The sequence below is a fragment of the Myotis brandtii genome, unplaced genomic scaffold (assembly GCF_000412655.1).
Source record: "Myotis brandtii unplaced genomic scaffold, ASM41265v1 scaffold236, whole genome shotgun sequence".
Lineage (NCBI taxonomy): Eukaryota > Metazoa > Chordata > Mammalia > Chiroptera > Vespertilionidae > Myotis > Myotis brandtii.
The window spans coordinates 1,414,940-1,425,733 of NW_005358901.1; the positions used below are offsets into that span (position 1 = coordinate 1,414,940).

A 10,794-nucleotide genomic window follows, 5' to 3' on the forward strand; every position below is an offset into this window, starting at 1 on the left:
ATTTTAGAGAGAGAGGAAGTGAGAGGGATAAAGGGATAGAAACATTGATGAGAGAAACATCATCAATTGGCTGCTGTCTACACCCGCCCTGCTGGGGACCGAGCCTGCAACCTGGGCATGTGCCCTGACTAGGAATTGAACCAGAGACCTCTTGGCTCATGGGTTGATGCTAAACCACTGAGCCACACCAGCTGGGCAGGATCAGATGTTTCTTTGTGTTAAGCAGCACCCCTGGCCCACACCCACTCAGTGCCAGGAGAACGCCCAGTCGTGACAACCACAAATGTCCCCAGATATTGCCCAGTGTTCCCTGGGGGATAGAATCACCCCTGGCTGAGACACACTGGCTGACAAGTTTCAGGTTTGACTGGATCCAGGATCTTCAAACAGTGCATGAAGATTCATCCATCTCTCCATCTCTTGGCTCTGTCATCCTCTCTCTTGGCTTTTTACCTCAACAGTCTCACTTCTTGTGGGGACAAAGATGGTGCCAGCAGTTCCATAAGCTTAACAGCCCCAGCAGGTCAGCACTTCTTCCCAAAAAGAGGTAGCAAAAATTCAAGGGAAGGTTCTGATTGGCCCAACCTTGGTCACATGTCCTTGTTCAATCGATTATTGTGACCAGGCAATGGAAAGCTCTGATTGGATAAGGTGGGGGGTCACATGGTTATATGGAGTTAGCCAATGGAGTGAGTACCCTATGATGTCAGTCAATGTGGAGTATGCAGTTAGCCATTAGGGTGAGAACCCTCTGGACTGGATTGGAAGCATGGGGAGTAACCCTGGGCAGAAAATTTGGGTTGGTTAAAATGTTAAATATAGAATATCATAGGATCCAACAGCTCCACTCCTTTCAAATTCAGAGAACTGAAAGCAGGGGCTTGGATACCTACCTGTATATAACTATTCACAGCATCCCGATTCACAACAGCCAAAGGTGTGTCCATGGACAAATGAACGGACAAACAAAACATGGTCCATCCATACACTGGAATATTAGTCAGCCTTTAAAAGGAAGGACAGCCCAGCCGGGGTGGCTCAGTGGTTGAGCATCGACCTATGAACCAGAAGTCATCGTTAGATTCTGGTTAGGGCACATGCCTGGGTTGCGGGCTCGATCCCCAGGGTGGGGCATGCAGGAGGCAGCCAATCAATGATTCTCTCTCATCATTGATGTTTCTATCCCTCTCTTCCTCTCCCTTCCTCTCTGAAATCAATAAAAATATATTTTAAAAAATAATAAATAAATAAATAAAAGGAAGGAAGGACATTCTGCCCAGCCAGTGTTGCTCAGTGGTTAAGCGTTGACCCATGAACCAGGATAAATAAATAAATAAATAAATAAATAAAAGGAAGGAAGGACATTCTGCCCAGCCAGTGTTGCTCAGTGGTTAAGCGTTGACCCATGAACCAGGTCACAGTTCGATTCCTGGTTAGGGCAAATGCCTGGATTGTGGCTCAATCTCCAGTAGGGGGTGTGCAGGAGGCAGCTGATCAATGACGTTTCTCTCTCATCATTGATGTTTCTATCTCTCTCTCCCTTCCTCTCTGAAATCAATAATAAGTAGTAAATAAGTAAATAAATAAATAAAAATAAAAAGGTCATTCTGCCCAGCCGGTGTGGTTCAGTGGTTAAGCATCAACCCATGCATGCATCAAGAGGTTGCTGGTTTGATTCCCGGTAAGGGCACATGCCTAGGTTGCAGGCTCGATCCCTGGTAGGGGGCATGCAGGAGGCAGCTGATCAATGATGTTTCTCATCGATGCTTCTATCTCTATCTTTCTCCCTTCCTCTCTATCTATTAAAAACACATTTTTAAAAATACAAAAAAAAACAGGAAGGACAATCTGACACTTGCTACAATGTGGATGAACATGATGCTCAGTGACGTAAGCCAGACAAATACTGTGTGGTTCCACTCATAGGAGATCCCTAGAGGAGTCAAGTTCATAGAGACAGAAAATAGTGGGAACCAGGGGTTGGAGTGGGGGATGGAGACTTGGTGTTTAATGGATGATCCCGATGGTTGCACAACAATGAGCGTACTTAATACCACTGAGCCATGCACTTAACAATGGTTAAGATGGTGAGTTTTTAGCCCTAGCCGGTTTGGCTCAGTGGATAGAACTTCAGCCTGCGGACTGAAGGGTCCCAGGTTTGATTCCTGTCAAGGGCACATGCCCAGGTTGCAGGCTTGATCCCCAGTGTGGAGTAGCCAATTGATGATTCTCTCTCATCATCAGTGATTCTCTCTCATCATTGATGTTTCTATCTCTCTCTCCCTCTCCCTTCCTCTCTGAAATCAATAAAAATATATTTTAAAAAAAGATGGTAAATTTTTTTAAAAAATGTTTTTATTGATTTTAGAGAGAGAGGGAGAGAGAGAGAGAGAGAGAGAGAGCATCAATCAACTGCCTCCTGCATGCCTCCTACTGGGGATCAAGCCAGAAACCTGGGCATGTGCCCTGACCTGGAATCAAACTGGTGACTGCTTGGTGCATGGAATGATGCTTAACCAACTGAGCCACACTAGTAAGGGCAAGATGATGAATTTTATGTTACGTGTGTTTTACCACAATAAATGTGTACCCAGGTTAAAATCTCCCCTCTCAGTGCCCTATCAATGATGACCAGATCCTTGAGTGTCCTTCCAGGGCAATCTATGTGAGACAATGCTCCAGTCTACACACACACACACACACACACACACACACACACCTGTCACACAGGGTGGCACACTCCACAGTGTGGCACACTCTACATTTCCCCTCCACCCTACCTTTTCACCTAATACCTGCTGGAGTTTGTTGCTTACGAGTTCATAAAGGGTGCCAGTTCTTGCCCTAGCTGGTTTGGCTCAGTGGATAGAGCAATGGCCCACAGACTGAAGGGTCCCAGGTTTGATTCTGGTCAAGGGCACATGTCCAGGTTGTGGGCTCAATCCCCAGTAGGGGGTGTGCAGGAGGCAGCCAATCAATGATTCTCTCTCATTATTGATGTTTCTATCTCTCTCTCCCTCTCCCTTCCTCTCTGAAATCAATAAAAATATCTTTTTAAAGGGTGCCAGTTCTTGTTGCTAGCAGGCTCTCTCTTTCTGGCTCTGATGAAGCCCATTGTCACACTGGGGAGGCCCACATGGCCAAGAACTCAGGCCTGGGGGCCCATTGCCCCAAAGGAACTGAATGCTGCCAATAACCAGTGAGTGAGCTTGGGAAGGACCCTTCCTTGGCTGAGCCTTCAGATGAGTCCTCAGCACCAGCGGCACCTTGACTGCAGCCTGTGAGACGTTGAGAAGCAGAAGACTGAGCTGGGCTGCACCGGGATTCCTGACCTATAGAAACTGAGCTCATAAATGTGCCTTGTTTTAGCGGCTACATTTGGGGTGATTTGTTACATAGCAAGTGCTATTGAATACAGCCTCCTCCTGTCTCAGGCAGGCATTCCAGGGTATTCCTTGAGTTGGGTGACATTTAACGAGTGCCACCTATTTACACGGGATGCACAAGGGAGCATCCTGGGACATGCCCTTTGGGCAGCACAAGATGTTGGAATATAGGCCCACAAAGTGTCCATCCTGGTGCCCATGTGGTGGCTGGTGATGGGGAAACCAGACCGAATGGACTCATGTGAGGCAAAAAGCAGCATGAAACCAACCCAGATGTCTGATGGCATCCACTCATCCTGCCCATTCCTGAGATTCTTGTGAAATCAGAGTTGTTATATCTAGACTATATTAGATCCCAACGTGCCCTCAGGATTTATCAAGCAGGCACTTTCTATGCACCAAGCCCATCAGACAGACAATAGAGCCACGAAGAAATAAATACCTTCAGTTAGAGAAATGCCAAGGAGAAGTACTCAGAGATAAGAGAGCCTGGGGGGACTTGGGGGCCTTCCAGAGGAGGTATGGGCTCAAGCATGATGCCCACACCAAGTCAGGAGAAAGGAGAAGCTGTCCAGGTCAAGGGAAGAGCATGTGCAAAGGCCTGGAGGCAGGAGTGACACAGGAGCACTTTGCAGATGGTGGGCAGGGGTTGTGGGCAGTAGTCTGAAGCTGTCAGTCAGGACTATGAGAGATGGTCACAGAGATGCAGGGAAGTGACCAAACTCGAGAACTGTTTACGAGGCTGCCTGGGCCCCAATGGGAAACTATCCTCAGGTGAGGATTAACAAAAAACAATCAAGCAAAAAAAGTGGAACAAATTGATGTCTCTCCCCTTACTCTCTTGCTAAAATAAAAATAAAGATATGTTTATATATTTTAAAAAATAAAAAAGATGCTGCCTGGGTTCAAACCCTGTGACCACAGCGCCTCTGGGCCTCAGTTTTTCAGTGGGAAGGCAGGAATGGAGTGTTTAGGGCTCATGGCCTGATGTGCAAAGAATTGGAAAAGGGAAGCCACATTACAGAGCCTGGAGGCCAGTGCTTGTGGGTAGGTCCCAGGCAGGCAGGCAGAAGATGCAGCTGACTTCAAGGGGCTGCCCTGGCCTGGGACAAGGCCTCAATCCCATGTCCCGGCAGGGCTGCACTATCCAACTTCCTGGGTGTAAGGGACAGCAGGCTGCTGGGATCACATTTGGGTCCCCAGAACTGCAAGCCTCTGCATGGTGAGCGCCCCCATCAGGATCCTGGGTGACCACCAGCTTATGGGGATGTGAAGTGAGCTCCTGAAAGAGGAGAGGCAGCTCGGCATGTGGTCGAAGTGGGGACTCTCAGGGTTCTAATCCTGAGTCCTCACCCACCCACATCCATGGCCATGAGACTGCTGGCTGTGCCTCTCGGTGCCTCAGTTTACCCATCTGTGACATGAAGACAATAAAAACCCACTGCGACATCTCTGAAGATTGAATGATTTAAAAAAATATTTTATTGATTTTTTACAGAGAGGAAAGGAGAGGGATAGAGTTAGAAACATCGATCAGCTGCCTCCTGCACACCCCCTGCTGGGGATGTGCCTGCAACCAAGGTACATGCCCTTGACCGGAATCGAACCTGCGACCTTTCAGTCTGCAGGCCGACGCTCTATCCACTGAGCCAAACCGGCTAGGGCTGAATGGTTTTTTAAAAATACCTAAAGCACTTCCAACAGCGCCAGGAAAATCATTAGATCCTCCCACCCCAGCAAGGAAAGGGGGCTTTTCTGCGGCAGTGACAGATGAGGAAATTGAGACAGGAGAGTGAAAAGGCGAGGCTACAGACCTTGAGGGCTCTCAGGTGCTGTGCCTAGTTCGCCAGCAGGCGCTGGAGGTTCAGCGAAGAGCGGGGCCCGACCCATGTGAAGCCGTCTTCTGCTCTACGGCCGCTAGAGGGCACTGGAGTCTTCGCGCAGTGCAGTCCGCTCACGGGTTCCAGGCGGGTCCTCGACACCTCACGCCCTCGGCCACGCCCCCGCCAGTCATGGTCACACCCTCCGGCCCAGAAGGCTCTGCAGGGACCAACCCTTCGCCTCGCGAGCAGAGTCAGGATTGCCCGTCCGCCTGCAATATGAGCGCCCCCGCCGCGACCCCCATCTTCGTGCCTGGAGAGAACTGCAGGCCTGCGTGGCTGGCGGCGCCCGCGTCCTACGACGCATCGGACATGCACCTGCAGATCCTGGGCAAGCCAGTGATGGAGCGCTGGGAGACTCCCTACATGCACGCGTTGGCGGCCGCCGCCGCCTCCAGAGGTAGCTCTGCGTCCGGGCCGAGGGTGACCAGGCCCATGCCAGCCAGCTCTCTGGCTGATGCGCATCGGAGCCTCTCCTTGCCTCTTTCCTAGCCTGGAGAATGGGGCTGCTACTGGGGGACGACAATGGGGAACTAAAAGGGGTGCTACAGGCACGGGGCATGCACCCAATAGGCGTCCCCTAAGTATCGAGAACTTCCTCTCCAGGAGAAATGGGGTGCCGGCCCCCCCACCCCCCTGAGATCAGGAACAGAGGGCCTGGCGGAGGTCGCTGCCCAGACGCACGTGGGGAGCGTCCTTGGACTGGACACCCCACCCGCCCCAGCTAAGAATAGCTCTGGGAAAGCTGAGGCTGGGAGACAGCTGTGACGGGGTGACCCTGCCCTCCGGTGTCAGGGCCCTAAGAGTGCTCAGGTCCCCCAAGGGCTGGGCTCGTGGCCTGTAGGCCTCTGGCTGTAGTGCAGTGGGTACCACCCCCCACCCCTACCCCAATTGTTCCAGGCCCTGGCCTGGTATCCTCGTCCTCCCTTGCCCTTCTCTTGTGAACTTCACTGTGGGGACGGTGGGAGGGGGAGAGAAAAGTAACCAAAAGATAAGCTGCACCAGCGGCATGCCATCAGTGCCACTGGTGCACACAGCCAGAATCAGGCTCAAAGTCCAGGCTTTGACTCCTCCCCCCGCAAATACCCGACCCAAAAGCTGCTCTGCTGCCTCCCTGGCAGGTCATCCCTTTTTGGCCGCTGGCCAGGGCCCACACTGTTCCCTCTCAGGGCCACTGTGTCCCTATGTCTGCTGTGCCCTCCTGCCCTAGTTTCTCTGTGCCAAGGCGCTGCCCCTGAGCCTCCTCGTCTAGATAGTCTCCCCAGCCCCCGCCCTTTCTGTGTCCAGGGGGCCGGGTCCTGGAGGTGGGCTTTGGCATGGCCATCGCAGCAACCAAGGTGCAGGAAGCTGCCATCGATGAGCACTGGATCATTGAGTGCAACGACGGTGTCTTCCAGCGGCTCCAGGACTGGGCCCAGCGGCAGCCACACAAGGTGCTACCTCTGCCTGCAGGCCCCCTCCCACTCCTGGGGCGTCTTGGGCATGGGATGGGGGGAGTATCCTCCGTGGGAGTTCCTCTGCCCTCCTTCTTACAGTGGAGAAGTCCTGGGGATCCCTCTGATCCTCAGCCTTCTTTTTCTCCCCTACCTCAAGGTGGTTCCCCTGAAAGGCCTGTGGGAAGAGGTGGCACCCACCCTACCAGATGGTCACTTTGATGGTGAGGGGACTCTGGGTACTGGGTGAGGGGGAGCCTCTGCCTGAATCTCCTCCTCACTTGCTGAGGGACCTTTTAAAGAACACAGGGGCTGACATGTCACTGGGCCAACTGAGTCTGGGAAGGGGGCACAGACACACAGACCTGACACTCGGCAGGATACCTAAAGGAATCGCTGAATTGCACGATACCTAGAGGTGGTGGCAGCATAGTGAACTTGGGGTATGGCTGCTGGGGTTCCTGGGCCATGTTCAAGTTCCACCTTCGTGTGGAGCCATTGTCCTGGTGTGGCTGCCCCTGGCTCTGACCATGTGACTTCCATCCTCCCACGCAGGGATCCTGTACGACACGTATCCGCTGTCTGAGGAAACCTGGCACACGCACCAGTTCAATTTCATCAGGGTAGGACCTCACGGAGGGATAGGGTCTGCAGCCACCAGCACGGGAGTTCAGCTGGGTGGGGGCATCTGCCACCCACAGGGCGCCCCTCCTTCCACTTGGTTCTCTGATCTTCCTCCCCACCTCTGTCCCCCTCTCAGGGCCATGCTTTTCGCCTGCTGAAGCCTGGGGGCATCCTCACCTACTGCAACCTCACCTCCTGGGGGGAACTGATGAAGTCCAAGTACTCCAACATCAGTACCATGTTTGAGGTGCAGCAGCCTAGCTCCCCGCCTCCCTTCCCCCACCCACCCCGGGCAGGTTGGGGAGGCAGCTGCAGTCACCTTGGACTGGGAAGGTCCCTTGCTTCCGGACTGCTCTTAGGTGGATTGTGTGCTCTGTGTGGAAATCAGGCAAGGTACTCCCCAGTGCCCTTGGGATATAGGACTCAACCCAAGCTCTCCACCTGGCTGACAGGCCCCATACTCCTCACTTAGGCCTTCCTCTACCCAGGGTGCCCCTGTTAGTGCAGGGCCTTTGACCAAACTCTGCCTCTGCTTGCTAGGGGAGCAGTTGGGCAGCCTGGTGATGGCCTGTGACAGCCAGGAAGCTGCTGCCTGAGTTTAGACACCTGGAGACTGCCACTCAGACCTGGGCTCCCATGTTGTCTCAGCATTTGGGCCTGGGGTAGAGGCTACTGCAGCCCTGGGGCCTTGGCACTAACAATGCTGTGCAAAGAAGGGTAGGCACCTGGTGTGCGTGTGTGAGTCCTCAGAGCCTGGACATAACCTGGCGCTTCCCTGTCTCAGGAGACACAAGTGCCGGCGCTGCTGGAGTCGGGCTTCCGCCGGGAGAACATCCACACACAGGTGATGGAGCTGGTCCCGCCTGCTGACTGCCGCTACTATGCCTTTCCACAGATGATCACACCCCTGGTCACCAAGCACTAGGTCTGGTGCACCACCCTCTGAGTGCCTTCGTGGCCAGGAGCTCAGGCTCTGGCTTCAGCCCAGCTTCTAGTTGAAGCAGCACCAGCTGTAAGACCCCAGCTACCTTCCCTAACCTCTGCAAGAGTACCAGTATCAGCCTTCTTCTGGGGTCACAGGGATGAAATAAATGTAACACTAGGCTGGCCAATCAGCACACATTGCAAAAGTGTGCTCTCACTCCTCCAAAAAGAAAAATTTGTTGCACGGCTTGTGTCAATCAATTGGAGTGTCCCATGCACCAAGATTCCTGGTTAGGACACATGCCCGGGTTGTGGGCTCAAACCCCAGTAGGGGGTGTGCAAGCCAGCGGAGGGGTGTTTCTCATCAATGTTTCTATTTCTATCTCCCCCTTTCTCTAAAATCAATAAAAACGTATTTTAAAAAAAGCAATCTGTTATTGGACTTTCAGTGGGCAAGCTATATGATGAGGAGCATCTGCTGATCCGTGAGCTATATGCTCTTGTGTACAAGTCAGTGAACCCAATCCTGCCCAAAGGAGACATCACCAATCAATCACCTGTGGTCCTGTCCCTCAGCCATCCAGGGCGGTTGCCCCTCCCTTCCCTGTGCTTGGCACTTGGGGTCCAGAACTAGGTCAGGACTGCAAGGAGGGTAGCAGCTCTAGGCCCAGGTCCTCAGGCTACTGAGGAGGATTTTCTGGTCCCACCAAGTCAGGCTGAACTTCAAAATAAAGCAACATTTTTACATCTGGACTCACAGGTCCCTCAGCCACTCGTGAAGTGCAGTGTCATTTGCTGAGGCCTGACACTCTCCCACTGTCTCGTTTCCTCTGACTCAACATCCCCTTCAGTCTCAGTGCAGAGGCAGCCGAGCCCCCACCTGGCTCCAGGGGATGCTCTGGGTTCTCCTTCCTCACGGTGGGGCCTTAGGAGACGAGGTGTAAGGCCCCGAAGAGGGGCTGATATGGACCGAGCCACCTGCCTCCAGGGCCTCAGCATCTCTAAGGACTGACCCTGACCAAGGAAGCACTCACCCACCTACACCCAGCACAAGGGGTACTCTGCCCTGTGGGCACCTCTACTTCCCAGGACCCCCTGCCCATACACACTGAAGGCAGGCTTCCATGCCAGTGGGTTTCTCAGGTTTATTGACCATCTCTCAGGATAACGAAGAGGATACAGGGTGGCAGTCGGGCGGCACTACCTTCGGTACCAGATCTTGAGTCTCTTCTCTCGCTTGATTTTCTTCTGCAGCTGCAGGATGCCATAGAGTAGGGCCTCGGCGGTAGGTGGGCAGCCTGGGGGCGGGACCTTGCCTCAGTGTCTGCCCATGGGGAGGGGGCCCACAGCTCTGGCTCTGCCAGGAGCCCTTGACCAGTGACTGGATCTGGGCCCTACTGGGGCACCACCCCTCTCCCTGCTGCCTGGCAAAGGGCACATGAAACGGAAGGAAGGTCAAAGGGTCCGGCTGGGGGCAGCAACTACCGGCCACATGGAGCAGAAAGGCCTGGGCTACCCAGGGCCCTAGGAAGAGTGACCTGGGAGCTGCAGGTGGGCTAAGGGCTGGTTGACGCCTTCCCATGGTGGGGAGGGCCGAGGACCCTCACCCCAGCATCCAAAGAATGCAGGAAGGGGGTGGATAGTTTGGCCCATCACTGGAAGTAGCCAGCAAGGTGGGCAGGGCGGGGCGGCTCACAGACTGAGAAGGAAACTCCCAGAGAAATAGTCCTCACAGTCTCCATCCCGAGTGTCTCAGGTGGAAGAAGCAGAGAGACACTTTGCCACCTGGAGGACATGCCAGGACCTGACAGGCCCGCCACCTCGGGAGGCTGGATGAAGAACTGTCACAGTCATTTACTTCCAGCTGACTCTGGGGTGCTCAGTGCCTGACAGTAGGATCACAATGGCCATTTGATAGATGGGGAAACTGAGGCTTGGAGAGATTTGCCTGAGGTCATGGGTCAAACAAGCAGTGACTGACCAAGGGTCTGGCTCCTGGTCAAGGTTAACAAGCCTGCAGGATAGACTTCTATGCATCTTTCAAAGTCTTACACAATAGGTGGGGTGGGGCACGTCTGTGTCAGGCTCCATCCCCCCCAACCTGGGGGTTCCCCAGGGCCTGGTCTGGTGATGGGACCTTTCTAGGGCCCAGTGCTGCCCAAGCCAGGCCCAGGCCTAGAAAATGCACTCAATATTTGCAGCCCAGCTGGTCTGGCTCAGTGATTGAGCATCAACCTGTGAACCAGGAGATCATGGTTCGATTCCCAGTCAGGGCACATGCCCCAGTTGCGGGCTCGATTTCCAGTGTGGGGCGTGCCAGAGGCAGCCAATCAATGATTCTTTCTCATCATTGATGTTTCTATCTCTCTCTCCTCCCTTCCTCTCTGAAATCAACAAAAATATCCTATATAATAAAGATGTAATATGCAAATGGCTGTTACCCTGTGAAGCGTAACCGACCGCTTAACAACTGGATCACGGATCAGCAGGAGGGTGGGGCAGCGAGGCAGCAGAGAGCTACAGGAGGGGGCAGGGCAGCAAGCTATG

At 53.5% G+C, this 10,794-nt stretch overlaps 2 protein-coding genes across 2 annotated transcripts in view; one reads left to right on the top strand and one right to left on the bottom strand.

The window, feature by feature from the left end:
- Positions 1 to 5,391: 5,391 nt before the first annotated feature.
- Positions 5,392 to 8,588, top strand: GAMT (guanidinoacetate N-methyltransferase). Its single transcript, XM_005866682.2, has 6 exons — positions 5,392 to 5,666; positions 6,554 to 6,699; positions 6,860 to 6,923; positions 7,255 to 7,322; positions 7,460 to 7,570; positions 8,108 to 8,588. The coding sequence occupies exons 1-6, from the start codon at positions 5,399 to 5,401 to the stop codon at positions 8,246 to 8,248; spliced, it is 798 nt and encodes a 265-aa protein (XP_005866744.1). The 5' UTR covers positions 5,392 to 5,398; the 3' UTR covers positions 8,249 to 8,588.
- Positions 8,589 to 9,372: 784 nt separating this feature from the next.
- Positions 9,373 to 10,794, bottom strand: part of NDUFS7 (NADH dehydrogenase (ubiquinone) Fe-S protein 7, 20kDa (NADH-coenzyme Q reductase)) — a 9,562-nt gene continuing 8,140 nt past the window's right edge. Inside the window, exon 8 of the mRNA XM_005866683.2 lies at positions 9,373 to 9,545. Within this exon, the coding sequence (XP_005866745.1) occupies positions 9,448 to 9,545 (98 nt within the window). The 3' untranslated portion in view covers positions 9,373 to 9,447. The remainder of the gene's footprint in view (positions 9,546 to 10,794) is intronic.

What these genes read in the sequence shown, in the direction of transcription:
- GAMT (XM_005866682.2), top strand. Translation starts at nt 5,399, where the DNA reads ATGGTCACACCCTCCGGCCCAGAAGGCTCTGCAGGGACCAACCCTTCG. An exon ending in CCCAGCGGCAGCCACACAAG is followed by an intron (nt 6,700 to 6,859) that starts GTGCTACCTCTG and finishes CCCTACCTCAAG; the next exon opens with GTGGTTCCCCTGAAAGGCCT. An exon ending in ACCAGATGGTCACTTTGATG is followed by an intron (nt 6,924 to 7,254) that starts GTGAGGGGACTC and finishes CCTCCCACGCAG; the next exon opens with GGATCCTGTACGACACGTAT.